This window comes from Lampetra planeri, chromosome 22 (assembly GCF_965212315.1).
Source record: "Lampetra planeri chromosome 22, kcLamPlan1.2.h2, whole genome shotgun sequence".
NCBI lineage: Eukaryota > Metazoa > Chordata > Hyperoartia > Petromyzontiformes > Petromyzontidae > Lampetra > Lampetra planeri.
The window spans coordinates 8,677,179-8,696,525 of record NC_136128.1 but is presented as its reverse complement, the minus strand read 5'-3'; the positions used below and the strand labels follow the sequence as shown (position 1 = coordinate 8,696,525).

General features: G+C 47.1%; 1 protein-coding gene across 1 annotated transcript in view; it reads right to left on the bottom strand.

The window, feature by feature from the left end:
• LOC144725114 (uncharacterized) overlaps nt 1–19,000 on the bottom strand; it is a 45,259-nt gene extending 26,259 nt beyond the window's left edge. Inside the window, exons 1-4 of the mRNA XM_078604585.1 lie at nt 18,984–19,000; nt 18,477–18,553; nt 17,497–17,633; nt 13,918–15,738 (exon numbers count right to left, since the gene is read on the bottom strand). Coding sequence (XP_078460711.1) covers nt 13,918–15,738; nt 17,497–17,633; nt 18,477–18,553; nt 18,984–19,000 — 2,052 coding nt within the window. The remainder of the gene's footprint in view (nt 1–13,917; nt 15,739–17,496; nt 17,634–18,476; nt 18,554–18,983) is intronic.
• Between the last annotated feature and the right edge of the window lie 347 nt (nt 19,001–19,347).

Sequence of the window (19,347 nt, the reverse complement as noted above, 5' to 3'; positions counted from 1 at the left end):
TGACATTTCCACAAATGTACTGTTCAAGATAGTCGTCTACATTCATTGCATTAAAATGTTTGTAAATATTTAAAAAGCAAAATTACTATGCTCTTAAATTTCGATTTAAAGCTTTCGTGACTGCAGGGATTCATCTTCTTGGTTCTTTCGGTAAGGTCACGTAGAATGGAAATAATAAAATAATAATAATTTATATTGCTTTATTATATTATCATTTTATTATGTTTATTTTTATTATTTTATTATTTCCATTCTACGTGACTTTACCGAAAGAACCAAGAAGATGCTATGCTCTTAATATGTTCTTCATGTCGCTCTGGCCACCCTTACAAGGGACGCGATGGTTGTTCCACGTGTCACCACGTGCCCATCACCGACACGTGACGTGCGCTCGCTGTGGAGCGAGGAAGGGGCGTCATGGCCGTGTGAACGCCCATGCAGCAATGGTGCTGGCAGGTGCGGGGGGATGGAGTCGGATTGCCACCTCTGAAGGTGCAAACAAAAAAACCCAAGACACCTCATGGGAAGAAGAACATCTCCCAAGAGCGGAGGAAGGAATGCATTGTTCTGAGTTGTGGCATTACAGTATTATTATCACTCCTACTACTACTGACAATGACTCAGACTTTAATGTCTCAGGAATACTTGCAGATTTCCCAGGACAGCTGCCTGGGAAACAAGCGGACAATCCTGGGAAAAGCCAGGGCAGGTGGTAACCCTAACGGAGGGTGGCCCGCGAGCGATAATTCAATATAATCGTCTCGACAAGACGCAATCTGACTTGAGGCTGCTGCGGCCCGCCTGCTGTGCCCACGACATCACGACAAAGTCACCTGATCCCACAACGCTCGTTGCACGAAAGCAGTGAGCCGATGAAAAGGCAGAATGGGATTAACAAAACAACAATTGTCTCGTATAAACAATTAGCAATCTAACTTAAAGAAATGCAAACGACAACGGCTATAAAATAATCCATAAGAGTTTTTTTTGGGGTTAGGTCAACTAAATAGAAATGTGCCGTTAAACCCGTCGCCAACCGACACAGCCAATTGGAAAGATTTGTCACGTAAACAAAATGTGGCAATGAGTTACGAGTTCAGCACACCAGTGTGTTGGACAGTAAACCCACAACATTTACAATTGAAGGACGACGTTTCACCGGTAATTACAACGAGCGTCATCAGGCAACAGCCAGAGAAAAAATAAAACTCCATTCTGAACAACATTGGTCATGAAGGCTACGTGTTAAAGCAGCTCTAGAATAAATGCGTCATCAATGTAGTTAGACAATGCAGGAATGAAGCTACCTGAAGGTGAGAGGGCTAATGCTGCGTTAGGGCTGTACGCTGGTACCGCTCAGACCGACGGGCGTCATTACATTGGGTTCTCAGGTGCAGCGAGCCGATGGTCTGCGCCCAGTCACCAAGGACCGTACAGAAGCATCAAACACGAATTATATTTAATGGGTTTTTTTTCGCATGGACAAAAACACATCCCTAAGCCAGAAATGGCTAAGCCGCAATATGGGCTATGCTGGAAAAGCCACCAAAATGTAAATTGCTAAACGAAAAGTGCAACCGGACAACAGATTCGAGCGCCAATTACCGTATTCTGTGGAGATGCATTTTTAATAAGACGTAAATGTATATATTTTTCAAATTATAGCAAACTCAAAGTTGGTGATACGTCCTATAATTCGGTTTGTAGCTTGAAACCTGGCACTTGGACAAGCAAGTTACAATCGAGCACGGTGACCAATCTACGTGACATTGAGTGTACATGCCACTTAGTATGCGCGTCAATTAATCTGTGTGCCGCTGGACGGTTTTTAGCAACTGACTGGAGAGAAACCGTTTAGCTGGTAGGGTACAACAACGTCATTCCGCTACGGACGGTGCCAGAAAAGGGTCCAGCAATGAGTGACGGCTCCCTCGCACCCCCCTTATCCTAATGAGTGCAACATCGGGGAGCAGACAATGTACGCTAAACTCCATCGTAATAGCTAACATGGGCGATCGAATACAAGTTTCTGTTTTTATTTGCTTTTATCCACGATGCTCTATGGTGACGTATAACGAGTTTGTTCACAGCATTGTTTTTAAATCCTTTATATTAAGTTTGCTTGCTTGCTTACGACCGTGCAAATCTTTCGGTCGTTTTTTAACCCACTTCCCGTGATCCAATCGAGCTGACATTTTCCACACAGACTCGTTGTGCATGACAATTAATGTTCGTGAAAATTTTTTCCAAAATTTTACACTTTTTAGGAAAGAAATATTATATTTAATTACCAATTGCTTAATGGTGCAATGCAATCATCTGACCCATAGGTGGCAGCCATCTCAAGCCAGAGGACTCTAGCAACCACGCATATAAAGGATTAAAGTGAAAAAACTTTGTTTTTACGGGTTATACTTGTTTTACGTGTTGAACGGGGTCCCGTAGTTTTCGATGGGAGTGCCCCTGCCAATAACATCTGGTAAATCGGGCGGCATTTTGTCTAAAACGAGCCTGACCGATGATGAAATCCACAAGGTCGAAAGCAGTCCAGAAATCCCGTGCTTAAAACACATCGGGATGGGTAGTAATAGTCTAGAACAGAGGTCCCCAACCCCCGGGCCGCGGACCGGTAACGGTCCGTGTCCTGTTAGGAACCGGGCCGCACAGCAGCAGGAGGTGAGAGCGGTGAGTCCGCGCGTGGAACCCGCCCCAATTGTTTCATTATTCACCACTTCCGTCCGCACCTCTTTCCCCCACTACGCACTTGTATCAGTCACAGTGTTGGTAAGCCCACAAGCTCTAGCCCCTAGCCACAATGAGTAAAAAAATTAACCCGTAAAAACAAAGTTTTTCACTATAAATCCTTTATATGCGTGGCGGCTAGAGTCCTCTCGTCCTCTGGCTTGAGATGGCTGCCACCTATGGGTCAGATGATTGTCTGCCACCATTAAGCAATTGGTAAATAAATATAAAAAAAAATTTCCCTAAACAGTGTAAAATATTTGAACATTTTTTTCACGAAAATTAATTGTCACGCACAACGAGTCTGTGTGCAAAATGTCAGCTCGATTGGATCACGGGAAATGGGTTAAAAAACGACCGAAAGATTTTCACGGTCGTAAGCAAGCAAGCAAGCACGCAAGCACGCAAGCACGCAAGCACGCAAGCAAGCAAGTGAACTTAATATAAAGGATTTAAAAACAAACGTCGCTGGTGAGCTTCTTTGAAAAGGGGGAAAGACCCAATGATGACCCCCCCCCCCCCCCGGTCCGTGAAAAAATTGTCTTCCACGAAACCGGTCCCTGGTGCCAAAAAGGTTGGGGACCGCTAGTCGAGGAGGTCAATAGGTCGATGGACTAAAACACACACGTATTTTATAATGTGGAAACACCCACAATGACTCAACGACAACGCATAATGAGTGACTGCACGTGCCTGTCCCCACCACCTCTGTTGCTTGCGCGCAGCCTTCCTATCAATCAAGACGCACAGTTGTGCCCGCTTTGACTACCCCCTCGATCACTTCGTAGAACCGGTTGGCTACGTACGGTGCGAAAAAAGTTAAACGTATATACATACAAATTTAGGCATTCGTGAAAAAAGTTAATAATCTCAGCTAAACTTTGGAATGTTCAACAGCGGCCTCATTTGTAAAGAATACCGAGCACCCGCTAATACTGCTCTTTCGAGGACGCTTCAAAGGACATTCTTATTTAGCGAATAAAAGTAACATTAATTCATAGCAATGCTTAACATTGTTATAAAAATCTCAATTTGGAGAAAAAAATCACAAATGATCAAATGTATGACAACATACTTTGAATCGCATAGCTTAATTCGTATTTAATCACAAACGTCACGGACCAATCACGTGCTTGTTCTGTGAGGACTGAGTGACTGACATATACAGTATTCCAATGGTGTTATATAAGGGCTATGGAAAATGCAAATTTGGTGCATCTAGAGTCGAGTCAGAGAAAAAAAAAATCTGCTCTATTTTTTATATACACGAAACTTCGCCAGCAAAAAATGTACAGCCCAGAGGTTGATTGGATATCTTCATGCTATATACATTGGTTCAGACTTATGCTACACACTTAACAAAAATATGTGAAATATGATTTCCATCATTGGTGACTCAAGTAATTAATTTCCCTATGGAGTGCGACGCTAGATATACATATATATTTAAATCGTCCAGATTTAATATCTCTATGTCTGAACATTTTTGGCTAATAAGGTGCTGTAGTTGTACGAGCATAATATTAATATATTTATGATTGCGTTTTTATATATATGTGTGTGTGTCATTTCACATGGGAAGTAAACATTAAATAAAATCGATGAATAGCATTGTCTGTGCATGGTGCCAGATATGCTGGATGATAACAACTCCAACACAGCATTAGCTGTCAAGATGCTGTCAGGTACACTTGAATTTAACTCGTTCACCGCACAACCGCTCTAGCCAACGCGACCCTTGGGAACACAAGCAGCCTGGGTTTCGTGTCACCACAAATAAAAAGAGTCTATACTCTTAGTTCTTTCGGTAAAGTCACGTAGGTAAAAATGAAATTAAAATTAATAAAAAATAAAAACAATATAATCACAACTGTCACAGCAAAAAATCTGTATTTTGCTGTGACAGTTTCACCTGAAGACGGAAGCTTGTATTGCCTCCGAAACGTCGTGATTTTATTGTTTTTATTTTTTATTTTTTTATTAATTTTAATTTCATTTTTTACCTACGTGACTTTACCGAAAGAACTAAGAGTATGAATCCTTGCAGTCACGAAAGCTTAAAATCTAAAAAGAGTCCATCAGCCTATCGGCTTTCCAGAGCAATATTTTCAAGCCGTAGTTGTTTAAGCGAGCAAATTCTGGACCGCTTTCACCCTTATGGGTGGGTGTCATCAGCAGCATCACCGATTACCAGATTAACCGATGCTATCGGCAACAGCACTCCATATAACATATGGGACCCCGTTCAACGGAAAGAACAAGCGTTTCAAATTTCCAGCGGATGAAAATTTTGCGACCGGGAAGACACTGACCCACCACCTCCTGCAGACCAGGCGAGGTAGTTAACACCTCGCCACCGCATGGGGCCTGAGTGATCAAAACATTACAAAAGCAAAATAAATCAAAGTAGAGCGAAGTGAAGTCATGGATATGGTCTAAAAACGCACGGCAGTTGGAAGTAATGAGCCCTAAAAATGAAAAAAAAACCCCATCTGCATGGCTTCAAACGTAAAAGGTTTTACGCGCATCTCCTATGACAGACACTCATGCGGCCCTCCCCACTCCAACCCCCGCAGCTTTCACCTGTGGTGATAAGAGCGCCGCCCTTCCTTCGGGGGAAGAGACCCCCGTGCGATGGTAAATGTCACGGCCGGGGTGCATTCACTCCCGTCACCGTTGCAGTCACGACTCGGGGGAATGAAAAGGCTCCGGATAGAATGTGCCACTCAAAGTCTACGCGCGAGGTGCGTACGTGTCTGTGGGTATGTGGAGGAGCGGTGGTGCAGCGGTTAGCCCACTGCGCGACGAACCCGGCGACCCGAGTTCGATACCCGCTCACGGCCAACGCCGGTGACGATAATCTGAACTGGTCCTGAGCCTCCCCTAGATCGACTCAGTAAATACCTGGTGCGGTGTGTAAGCATCGATACTGGGGAGACAAAGTCGGCCGGGCGTGGTGCTGGCCACCCACCTCCTCGTGTACCAAGCCGGCCTTCATAGATGCTCGCTAACAGCACTTGCCCCAACAATTTGTTTATGCTATACGGGGGATCTTTGTGTTTGGTATGAGGTGAGCGCACCGTGCTAGAAACCCGGCGTGCCAACTTCGATTCCCGCTCATGGCCAACATTGGTGGCAAATATCTGTGCCTACCCTGGGTTGGCACGGCCTTTTTATCAGTGCTTGGGGCTGTTCGTAAATACAGTATGAGCACTTGGGAGACAACGGTGTAGCACAGGCATGGGTGCTGGCCACACCATGTGATTGTTTGCTGTTCCAGCCCGGATATGTGCTCGCCAACAGACCTCGCCCTCACAGCCTATGCAGGCTACACGGGGGATCTTTGTTGTGATAATCTCAGCTCTTATGCACCTTCACCTCCATATCTTTTAAAGAGGGCGTTTGGGTCCACAAACTTCAATGTAATTCTAATATCCATAAGAGTTTTTTTTTGGGTTAGATCACGTAAATATATAAATGTGTCATTAAACCCGCCACCACTCGACACAGCCAACTAGTAAGGTTTGTCACCTAAACAGAACGTTGCCAATTTGTCACTAGTACAGCACACCGGTGTGTTGGAGAGCCAAGCCACAACATTTACAATCGGAGTACGACGTTTTGCCAGTAATTACAACCAGCTTCATCAGGCGATAGCCAGATTTGTGGAGAAGTCCTCCTGTTTCGTTCCTTATATAGAGGCAACCAAAAGGTGGTCCGTGCCAAGTACAGGCTCCCATTTTGCCATTACACTGTAACGGAAAAGCATCACTGCATGCATTACCCCATAGATTAATAATAAGCAAACAATAAACATACGACGCTGGCATTTCACGTATAGCTGAATGGAATAATAATTCAAACCTCTAATGTAAAAACCACGTGAGAGTCCAACTGATTAAAAATGTTATTTTCAAGTGGGTCCTGAGCCAAAAAAATGAACACAATGTGGAGGCAATGCAAGGCAAAACAAATATACAGTACGTGCAATACAATGTTTAATATTAAGTACGGCACCGCCGATAAGCACGGTGGGCTACGCGTGGTGCGAAAGAAGTTGAACATACATACAGCAGAGCAGGGGGGGGAGGAGAAATTCAAAATATTTCGCGATTAATAACGCCCCCCCCGCACCCCATATAGAATAAAGTCGAGGTGAGTTGGTGGCTTAGTTTTGACAGCATGGCTCTGGTACCATTGAGATACCGGGTTCCAATTTCCGGCAGCCGTATGTGATTAAACTGCATTTCCAAGCGTAGTGCGTTGATGGTTTCGGTCCGGTCACCAATGCCTGGACAAAAAAATCTAAAATATATATAGCTGCAATTCTTTTGCCAATTTCCAGCTCTGAGAACGGAGAACATCGGTTCGTCTGACGTGTGATGAACATTACTCGCGGTGGCAGGGCGCATGAGAAATTGCTGCCCCCTACCCTGTGAATCAGGCGTCATTTGTAGCCAAACTTTTAGCGCGGTTGGCTACGTACGGCGCGAAAGAAGTTCAACATACATAAAATGACTGCGTCTGCGATATCTGCTTCTGTGCACCATTCTCTAACTTTAAGGGTTGCCCTGCTCTGTCAGATATCGCAATAGACACTTAATCTCATGACGCCGATAGCTCAATTGGACAATAATTAATGGACAAGATGGGAAAAAGTAGAATTTAGATTAAAACTTAATTTAACCTTCCAATAAAAATCGTTTCAAGTGAAATGTGTCTCCAAAGCACTTTCATTCATATTAATCAAGAGTCCAATGTCACAATCTGACAGTGTGGAGATGCTTTTAAATGTAAGAGAGATGCAATGCACCTCAAATCATCCAGAATAAAACGCAGGTCTCTGGAATCTTAGAACATTGAACCGCACATCGGTACAATTGACCAAAAACAAATACAACGCAAATATGCCCCGTGTTGCACCATAAACGGTTGTGGCAAGTGTTGCGAGCAAATACCATCTGGCCACGTGGTCAGCCCAGAATTCAATGCCTCCCCTTCGCCGTTGTTTACGCTCCACGCAAGCTACTCATGTAAGGCTGAGTCAACCTTGGGGCGGACCAGGAGAAGTTGCGTTACCACTTGACACCGATATTATCCGCGCCCTCGAATTGAACCCAGGTCGCTATTGCAGTGTGCCTATCAACTCTACACCAAAATCGAAGCCTTCCTAACTGCAGGAATTAAATTTCGATTTAAAGCTTTTGTGACTGCAGGGATTCATCTTCTTGGTTCTTTCGGTAAAGTCACGTAAAATGGAAATAATAAAATAATAAAAATAAAACATAATGAAATAATTCTCACGACGTTTCGGCCACAACGCAAGCAGCCGTCCTCAGGTGAAGAACAGGTCTGTCGAGAAGACAGAGTCTGAATGACACACCCCAGGCTTGGAGCGTCTATTTAAGCTTGGATGGAGGGGGAAGAGCGCCTTGCAGGAATTAGTCATGTAGAAAATAAAATCAAATAATAATGGAATACGACGTTTCGGTTGCAACACAAGCAACCATCATCAGGTAAGAATGAATGATAAAACGTAGACACGGGAACAGCATAGGCAGACAGTATTATAATGCCATACCCCGTGCATTCATTTGGGAGAAACGCAAGCCATTAACCGTTTAACCTAAACGCCACGATCGTGCCCCTACAGTCTTGCTCGGTGTATCACAGCCCCTGCCGCAACCGAGACCGGCAAGGGATCTTATCCGCCCGTTACAAACTCGATGAAGGACATTCGTTAAAGCGCTGAGAGGGCTCCAACGACGTGGAACGCCCGTGCGGAGCGCGCAGGGTTAATAAAACGACACTCTTGACTATTAGCTCGTTGTTACGGTATATATTTTTTTTGGGGGGTGGGAATTTTTTTTTCGTACGATATTCCCACAATTGAGACGGCTAACAGCAAAGCGACAGCGAGGCTCGTTGATCGTAATTAATTGGTGCGAATGAACGCGAAACAAAACACGCGAGCACACTCACGCAGACACACGCGGCCACAGCTGACAACGGTGCATCCGAGACGCTCACACGTTGACGGGACACCACTCATATTCTTGGTTCTTTCGGTAAAGTCACGTAGAAGGGAAATAATAAAATAATAAAAATATAAAACACCACTCGTTAACGCGGTTGACAACGCAACGCAGCCTCCCCTTGATCGGCTTCCACCGTGCGTGCAAGTGGAGCGGTGCACACAGAGCGCGGTGACGAAAATACAGAAACACATGATGAATAAATGCATGAACAGAAACAAACAGAAACTCCTCTTGCTTAAAACCCTGCACGGCGCCGTACGGAACGGAACCCGAGCACGGCACGCTCCGCCCGTTCCCCTACGACCTTCAAAGCCCTCCGACTGCGGCATCGCGAAACTTTGCGCATCGCTCCAAGACAAGAAAAAAAAAGACTCGATCCGTCGGCCACGTCCGCGCCTCAACAAAGGAGCCCGCCGCTGCCCTTTCATTTCCCCCCCCCCGCCCTCTGGTACGTGCCAGCTGAAGCAATGGACAGGATGCTTGCGAAGCGGTGCCAACCCACCCACCGCCTAACAGCCCACCCTGCACACTGGCAGCTCGTGGAAGCAAGCGGCGTCGATCGATCGTCTCGTGGCCAGTCGCCCACGAAATGTTCCCCCCCCCCACATCCACGATCTCGTCCGATCTGGGAATCTTTTGGAGGGTTGCGCTTCGTGAAGCACTTAGGACAGGGGTGGAGAGACTGGCTGGGAATGCCAGGATCTGCGGGGCTTTGGATGCACGGTGGCATGCAGGCGGCAGTCGAGCCAAACGGATTCTTGGATCTGTCTGCGCAGAGCTTTGAGTGTTATCCCGTTGCAAGCGCGGGCTTAATTTGGATGTTCCACCTTCTAAACACTCACGAATGGATTATGCCAAACATTCCAATACAGGACTCTCATGAAACAATATTGAGGCTCAATGAGGCATTGCCAGGAATCAATGCATATATTATTATTATTATCATCATCATTATCACCTGTCATGATTGTCATCATCATTGTTGAATCAATGTCGTCTGTAAACTACATGACGCTCCAAGTAAAGGTGCCGTGCTGCTATTTACTTATCACGACACTGCTGGCGGAAGGACCCCCACGATGGTAGCAAACCCGAAAGGGTATTTGGCCTACTCTTCCACGTTAACCAGAGGCGGTTTTTGGAAGAGGGTTAGGAGCACCCACACTTTTGCCCCCAGCCCACGTGACCCTGCCGAGCCGACTGCATTTGGCGAAGCCGTTAACACTGCTGGGTGGATAGCGGTGGTCGGGGGTGGGCTGAAGGGGTGGTACTTACGAAACATGCCCCCCGACCCCCATCTATTGTTTCAATTGCCAGGCCGGGAGATCGAATTGCGAACAGCCCACCCCTGTATACTTGGTTCTTTCGGTAAAGTCACGTAGAAGGGAAATAATACAATAATAAAATACAACTTCTACGTGACTTTACCGAAGGAACCAAGAATATGAATCCCTGCAGTCACGAAAGCTTTAAATCGAAAGCCCACCCCTGGATTGCAAGTCTGGTGTGGAATGGCACCCAGGAGCCGGCGATGACGGAGAAGACGGACAGCCAGAAGACGGTGGTTATGGAAGTGCGACAAAAGTCCACAGAGGAATTTGGGGAGCCGCGCTGACGAGACGCCAACTACCTCGCCTGGCATGCAGGAGGAGGCTGCGGGTTCGATCCCGACCCTGACGCCTGTGTGTTTGGAGTTTGCGTTTACTCCCCGTGGTCGCGTGGAATTTCCTCCGGGTCCTCAGTTTTGTTTTCCCCCTCCACATTCAGACTCAAAATGCGTTTTAGAGAATTCGGCTGCAATACGTGTCCACGTGATGAGCCACTTCGTTGAGCGATCATTTTTGTCCAGGTCGCTTCCAATAAAGAGCTACGTAGCTCAGTGGGTCTAACTTGGTAACATAAATAATAGTTCATTCGTTTGTTTACTGGAACTAAGACAGCCCTCCAGCCACACTGTGGACTCTAAATGCAGACATTGGAGCTTGGATACCAAATGTGAAATCGACCTGGGATCTGGCAGAAGGAAAGGAGGGATGGCAAAGCCAAGGCAAGTTGCGGTGGCATCAATGTTATTGGTCGTGATGACCTTTTGTACATTGGCCTCGACTAATGTCGACAAATTTGATCACGTAAGCTGTTTAAACATGTATGCCATCAAGCGTGAACACATACCATCACACCCACTGGTTAGAGTGGGGCGATATGCACGTGGGTATGAATATCAGTAAGAAAAATATGACGGTTTTATATACCGGGGAAATAAAACGAAAATATATATCACATTTACGTCTGCGGAGGAGATGGAGCAATGACATCAGAATTATTACATTGGAGGATCGTCAGAGAGATGCCGGCGGCTTTGTGGGAGCCTTCATCCAGCAGTGGATTGACCATGGTTGCTGCTACTGCTGCTGACAAGTTTTCCATATACCTCATCGAGGTACTTACATTGTATTCTGGGAAAAAAAAAGAAATCTACGGATTTTTTGTTGTTGTTGTATTAAAGACACTGCAGAGTTGCACTGTCACGCATGGACAACAACACCCCAGCTGTGTGCTGTCTTATTTACCGAAGCCAACCTGCGGAGATGCCACCTGTTAAAATTGGCGTAGGAGAGGGCCCTATCAGACGCGACGCGGACGAACGCACACAGTGCACAGATGCAAAACAGTCTCCGTCTCGAAGCAACCCACATGCCCAGCAACCCACATCCCCACCCCATCGCGCCCATGTAATTACTACCGGCATAATTTTCTCTCATGCGACCGTGTGCTTCATTAAAACGTCAGGACTTTGGAGAGAGAGCCCACGTGAGTTTGATGTGCAGCATCCTTCGGCCGTTAACGACAAATTGATTTCTCCGACTTTACGGTGGCTGCCACCCTGCAAGCTGTTACATGCTCGTCAATCAATCGCAGGCCCATGCTGAGCTCCATTCACCGCTGACTTTGAAGCACTTAATTAGAACTTAATTATATATATAAAGGGAGCGCGTTTTTCAAGTGTTGTGTGTGTGTGGGGACAGGGAATTTTCACACACGCACAAACGCAATGCTTTTTTCATTTGATCGTATTTCTAAAAATTCTGCGTTTATATTTTACTTATCGTGCATGCACAGTCTCGCCAATGAGCCGATTTTATCTCGCCCAATAGCGTTGACGGCTCGCCTCTTCCCATCTCGCCAATTGAGCGATGCATGGGAACAGTGGGCCCCCAGCTCTGCACGTACACACAACGACCAGAGGCAGCAGCGACTCGACGAAGGGCGATAAATTAAAATCTGCATCGCTCAAGATTAAACGTGAGGATCAAAGACAGCGATAACGGCTGCTGAGACCGCACGCATAGATAACGGCAATGTCGAGATCAACGTTCAAAGCGTAGATAGCGAAGGGCCGCTTTCCATTTTGGAAATAATGAACACTTACGAAAGCAATTTACAACCCATTGTCAATCCGCTGCTGGTTGAAGACACTCCCGACGCCACGTCGGTCGTAGGAGCCGCTTATCGATACTTCACCGTGAGAGTTAGTGAAGGTTGTTTCAGATAGCACTTGCCGCTGGCTGACTATAGCCGTGGCCAAATCCACTTTGCTGGGTTCATAGCTCTGTGCTTCCACCCCCACACCACCTCTACCACCCTGGGACGTATTATCAGTAGCCTATGAGGCTACATGAGGAATCTTTGAATGTGTGTGCAGATGCATGCATGAATGTGTGTGTGTGGGGGGGGGGCGCAGGGGCGGGAGGTGGGTGGACGTGTGGTGGTTAGCGCACTGCGCTCCAAGTCGGGCAGCAATGCGAAAACTTTCCCGTGATTGTTGGCCACCATGATTGTTAACCTTGCGCAGTGGCGCATCGGATGCTCCCCTTTGCACGACATCAGCCACGCGCAGACTGTGAAACTCGCTCCGAAACGTGGAGAAGAAATGAAGATGAAAGCACAACCCAATCGTTTCACCGTAAAGAAAAAATCAATGCCAAATCGATAAAAAAAACCTAATATCTGCATTCTAATATTAGCCCGTACACAACCGCAGTTGTCCATTTATCCCTAGAAAAATGGTTATTGTAAGATACAAAAAAGTGGTAAATTTCGATATTGTGATTAAATAACAGCCGTGAAAACATAGTGTGTTAAAATGATCAAATACATTACTTCCAGCCATGGGTGATGCATCTTCCTCAACGTTAGGCAAGGAAAATGCGACAAACTCGAAAAACATCACTTCACAGTTCAAGCCCAGACAACTCATTTAATGAATAGCCGGCTCCTGGCAGGGAAATTGTCAGTGGGAGTTTCTCTTCGTGAGGGACCTGATTGCACCGAGGGGGCAGAGCAAAGGTGCTTTTCAATCAGTTCGGAGTGAACGAACTGCTCAGCTTAATTACCCGATAGTAGCAGTTTCATGCCAATCAAGGCATGGGCACTTCCCCTTGGATGAGTTTAATATATTAGCGGCGATAAACGCCTGTAATCCAGGGTTGATAGATCACACCAGGCTTTTAAAATGCATGAATTTGAAGCTGATATTACGGCGCATCTTGCTAACAACGACACCCCTTCTCCACACACAAAGACAAAGATCCCCCCCCCCATACATCGTAATTGCCTAAGGGTCCCAATGCTCTTGGTGAGCATCTATTAAGGCAAACAGGGCTTGCAAGGAAGTGCCATGACACTACACCCTTAATTTCCCTTATGCTAATATTTACACACGTATATCGGATCCACCTTTATGGCTGAATAAACCTGGAAGACACCCAGGACAGGTTCAGATACCACTTGGCATTGACATGAAATGCTCTCTTCTTCTTCCACCTCCAACCCAGCTTATATATAAGCTCCTAGCTTGGCAGTGTCTCATTCTTCACCTGAAGACGGCTGCTTGCGTTGTAGCCGAAACGTCGTGAAAATTATTTTATTTTATTATGTTTTATTTGTATTATTTTATTACTTCCCTTCTACGTGACTTTACCGAAAGAACCAAGAAGATGAAATGCTTGTATGCGTGTTGAACTTCATTTTCACCGTACAAAGCCAACCGTGATTACTGCATTCGAGTGAAGTGACCTAACCTATCACTTCATACACACACACACGCAGGATGAACTATGTGGGTGCATGTGCGCACCTGCATTGAGGCCTCTGTGTTGTCGAGCTCCAGGTGGCTCTGGTCTCGCGCTGGATCTCTCTGCTCCTCGAACGCTGGGCCAGGATGTCCCTTGCTCTCCGCTCTGCCGTCTCGAGTTGGGGTCACCACGGCATCGTCTCCGCTGTCTCTTGACTCGTGTGACAATCCTCGGACACTTCCAGGGGTTTGAGGCCGACTAGAGATGCCGCTGGGATGATGGGACAATCCGATTGGATTACTAGGGGTGGCAGGTCTACTGCTTGTGGAGGTTCTGGTTTGGTGAGATGTTGGACAATTACTGGTAGGAGTGTGTGGTCGACTTCTATTGGTACCAGGCTTCTGAAAGGTCTCACTGCCACTATTCGGAGTTTGAGGCCGACTAGCCTTACCATTGGGATGATGGGGCAGTACACTCTGATTATCATAAGTGGCAGGACTGCCGTGTGTCATATTTCTAGTCTGCTGTTGCGTTTCATGATCATTGATAGGTGCTTGTGGCGAACTTCTGTCGATATCAGAGTGTTTAAATGCCTTACGCTCATTACTAGGAGTTTGAGGCCTACTCGGCCTTCGAACTGGACATTGGGATAGCTCACTGTTATTAGCAGGAGACTGGGGTCTGTTACTTGCAGTATTCATAGTGTCTTGAGATGGTAAAACACCACTGATAGGAGTCTGGGGCCTACTTTTGCTGCGGCCAATCTGCTGAAATGCCTCACTCCTAATGTTAGGCGATTGAGGCCTACTAGGATTGCCGCTCGGCTGTTTGGACCCTCCACTCTGACTAATGGGGGTCTGTGGTCTACTTGCTTTGGTATTTGGCCTTTGGAATGCCTCAGTATCACTCGGATGGGTGTCTGGCATGCACCCTAAAATCTGAGATTGTGGAGATGTTTCCCCGTGACTGTTGGGGGTTTGTGGACTACTTGAATGGATCACAGACTGGTGGATGGGCTCACTCTGACTAATGGGAGTTGATGACCAAAACTTATTGCTAGTCAATTCTTGGGACGACTCATTCTGATTAACAGGGGTGGGTGGCCTGCTGCCTCTAATTCTCGATTGTTGTGATGTACCACACTCATAAGCGGGGGTATTAGGTCTACTGTTGTCGTTAATGGGCTGGTGGAACGTCTCACTATGTTTTGTTGGGGTGTGTGGTCTACTGCTTTGGTTTCTGGAAGTCTGGGATATTCTACTCTGGGGTCTACTGCTATGCTTACTAAGCTGCTCAAACAAATCACTGCGGTTGCTAGGAGAGAGAGACCTAATCATATCTTTAGCACTAGCAGGTACGTTCCCTGTTGCACTCAACGGATTTTTATTCGGTTCATTTGCAAAACTCCGAGGCCTGTTTCTTCGTGTTTTATTTGAAGACGCACTGGAAGTTTTGTTTCTTGGCTCCGGGAAGAGCTTCTTAATCTCCAGGAATGGCATCTCATTTCTGGCTCCTGCACCACGACCTGCTGATAACTGCGTGGGCCTAGCTGTACCGCCATGCAACCCTTTCCATGAGCATCCTCCATCAAAGTCCCGTCGATCTTCCCCGCAAAACGACTTTGCCTTGACGTGCTCGGCCCTGGGAAGGTCGCCCTTCACCTTGGGGCTGCCAGGTGATGACGCGGGCCGTGATCGGGAGACGCCTTCCCACTCAGGACCTGGCAGGGGGCTATGGAGGACTTGCTGTGTCTGCATGGTGATGGTATCACTGACACGAGTGGCCCACGGTTCGGTTTGTCCATCGGTGGTGGAACGTGGAGCTCTGGCGGAGTGGTCGGTGATGCGTGAAGTGTCTCCCTCTGTATCCCAGATGGGATGTCTCTGCAAAGGAGGCGAGATAAGCATGTGAATTAATATTGACCTTCGGAAGCTTCACAATAGATTGTGGATTAAGCACCGTGGATTTATGAGGCTAAACATATGACATATGTCTATAAGTCCATTATGAATGAGGTGGGGTAGGGTTGCCACCCGTTTAGGTTTGACCTGGGCACTGAAGGAATTGGAATCTGTGTATCGTGGGAGGAATTGTTTCGTACCAAGTTCTGGTGAGATTGCGTTGCACTCTATTACAGTACCTCCGATTAACACAGTTGGCTACTTACAGCATGGAAGAAGTTCAACATATATATGAATACCGCACAGTTCTGAAAGACCTAGTGTTGACTGAGAAATATATCCTGGTTTTAGTCGAGAGTGGAATAGGAGGCAATCAACGTTAAAACAGAATGAAACGTGGTCGCTGAAGTGCCAGCTGCCGAACCGTCTTTGCCACATCAAGGTCAAAGTGTTTCAATAGGTTCCTGACAAGATGAGTTGAGTCACTGCACTGGGCGAGTGAAGGCTCTGGGTTCCATCTCCACGGCACGGCGGTTCCAGGCAGAAACATTACCACATTTGACGTGCTTTAGCCCCCGATGACTTTGCTTCTGAGGCATGAAAACACTGCTGAAGAAATATTATTCCACAGCTCCCAAGCCAATACATGTGACTTGCCCAAAAGGTGCTGCCCCCATCGTGTGACCTCTCACCCCAGCGTCTTACTGCTGCGCAACTCAGATGCATCCCTTTGAGCGACTTATCCATTTCTTAAATCGTTTCCGCCCGAGTGTAACTACCGAGTTTTAATCAGAAATGCAGGCGCTGTTTGCGGAAAATACAGAACAATAATTGAAACAAAACAGAATCAGGAGGGGGCGGGGGTGATGTGATAGGAAGGGGGCATACAGCAAGAGAGAGAGAGAGAGAAAAAAAACATATATATAGAAAACAGGAGCATGTGTGCTTCCAGCGCTCATTTCCGCAGATCCCATGACGTTCTGTAACAGGGCAGGACTGGCGTCGTGTGGAGGGGACTTCAAAGCCCTCGCTTCCACAATGTGGCCATTCACGACTTTGGTGAGAACTTCATGGGGGAAAGCGGAGACCGTGAGGGGGAGGGTGGGGAGAGGAGTACGGGGTGGGGGGGGGTTAGGGATCATGCGGTGGGGGGTGAATGGCAGGATGGGGATCTCTGTGGTCAAGACGGCCGTGAGAGCCCGGGCGAACGTCGGATGTGGCGCAGATGGGATGTCAAGCGGGGGGCTCGGCTCCGAGACTCCCAAGGCCACGGCAGAGCGACGGAGGAAGTGATGCTTTTCTCTCGTTCACCCCGAGGCTAACGACAATGCTTTATTTAGCGATTGGAATGACTCATTTATGCCGTACGCCCCACGTACGGGAAGCTCGATGTGTATCTTTTTTATCGATCCCACGCATTTTACAATTTCAAGCCTGTTGCGAATTGATGGATGGTAACAATTCAGTGTTCTCATTAAATGCAAGAATTTATTATTTTTGTCTTATTTTTTACATCTCCTTTATATGGCTCATGTATGCCCTGCCTTGTCCCACTCATCAATTCGCCTAACGATGCCCTTTGTACATCTTTTTAATGAATTGTAAACAATATTCTTACATGCACGATTTTATGCCTGTGTCATGAACAAAGAAATACCTTTTAGTGAATTCATCAATCTTTGAATGTTTGCGTTGATGGTTATGTAATGTATAGATCCATAATCGGCAAGCATAACTCACCGGGCCGGTGACTTGAGATGCACTTTCAAAGTCATCGCTTGACTCGTTCGCTAAATCCTCCACAATAGTGTCACCATCATCATCATCGTTGCCATGGGCACCTCTCTCGTTGTCATCGATCCTGAACAGCCTGCTGACTGAATCGACCACAACAGACGGACAGGTGCATTGATACATGGAAATAGGGATGGGCGGATGGGCACAGACGAACGGAGGGACGGGGAAAAACAGACGGGCGGAGGAAAAATAGTTGGCACACTGGACTTGCAATCCAGAGGTCAGCGGCTCAAATCTCCCGGCATGGGAGTTGAAACAACGGGTCCCCCCCCACGCCACTGTCCAACCAGCAGTATAGATCAATATGCCACAGTTGATTGACAGGTCGTGTGTGGTGTGGCTTAAAAGAGTAGGGTGCAGGGCGGAGAGGAGCCCAGCCAGCAGCCAGCCAAGTAACTCGAGACATCGATGATTTTTAATAGCAGTAATGATTTATCGATTAACTAAAACAAAAGTGCAGGTTAGCCTTTTTTGAGAACCTCATAATGACAGAGCTTCAGTCACATTTGGCTACGCGACAAGTTCTAGTTCAGCAGGCAGTGTGGTTGGTCACCAAAACCACCCGCCCCTCCACCACCATCAAGAATACATTCCGCATGTATCCACGTCTCACAGATACGCGTCGTGGCTCTAGTTCAGGCTGGCAACATGCTCCGCCACGGGTTTTTTTAATTGCAGGTGACGTGCGCAGGTGCAGTAGAAGATGTTGCACCAGTGGGTGCTGGGGCTATCATCAAGACATGTTCTCGCGGGAAGCCGTAGGCGACGGTTGACAGGCCCGCCCATGTCTGGACATCTGTGAAAAGGAGCTGGCGGCAACCGCAGTCGACTGCAAAACCTGAACCGGAATCTACGGCCGACCGTCTGCCGGAACAGGAGCCACAGCTCACCACTGGGGCGGCAGGAGAGCTGCGTAGACTCACGTGTGTTGCTGACGGTGGCAGAGGAAGGAGGGGGAGAGATGGAAGGGGTGCTGGGTGTCGACTGGTCTTCAAGAAACCTGCGGAGGGCCACACCACGGGAGGGGGCGGGGGGGTGCGACATGGATGAGTAGCCGATCGCCTCCCGCTCATTTTCAACGGTTCGAGGGACCACGGCCACCCCAGTTAATACCGTGGCGTGCACAAACCGCAGAAGTACTACGCGCTGTCTATTTCACGGTGGAGGTTGAATCATCCACGCGACGTTATTCGGAAAAACGGTCGGCCACACGCGCATGCCCGTGTCTTGCTCAGAAATTTTCGAATCCAGACTCGCAGGTAACATGAGCGGGTGATTCATTAATTACGGTCCAATAGGAATAGGTTGCAGCTCAATTATGGCCACCTGTTTGCAACGCAAAGCAATGTTAATATTCTAATTGCTCACCCATCATAGGCATCATTAGCATATTTAAATAATCATCAAGATGACGGGAGCCCTTCACTTACCCATCTGTTACGTGCATCCCTCCTGCCTGCGTTCACCTGTCATTAAAACAGATTCATTTTGAATGTCATTTTAACGAAACCAGTTAAATGATGGCGTTAATCAGGAGCTACTGGAACCAGCGGACGATCCTGGAGTCTCGTGCAAAAAAAAATCCCTAAAATTTCCCGTGACCTTGTCATTACAAAGTAAAACTCCTCCTATCTATGCTTCCTCTTATCTGCAAACCCTAACTGATCAGTGTCAACTTACATTACTCTACAGTGGAGCACTGCCTTCCCAGGGTGTAGAATCTTCAGTTCCACGAAGACCTGAGTAGCTGTGCTGAATAGAGGCAACCCTGCCCAAGTCAAGTCCCCCGCGAAA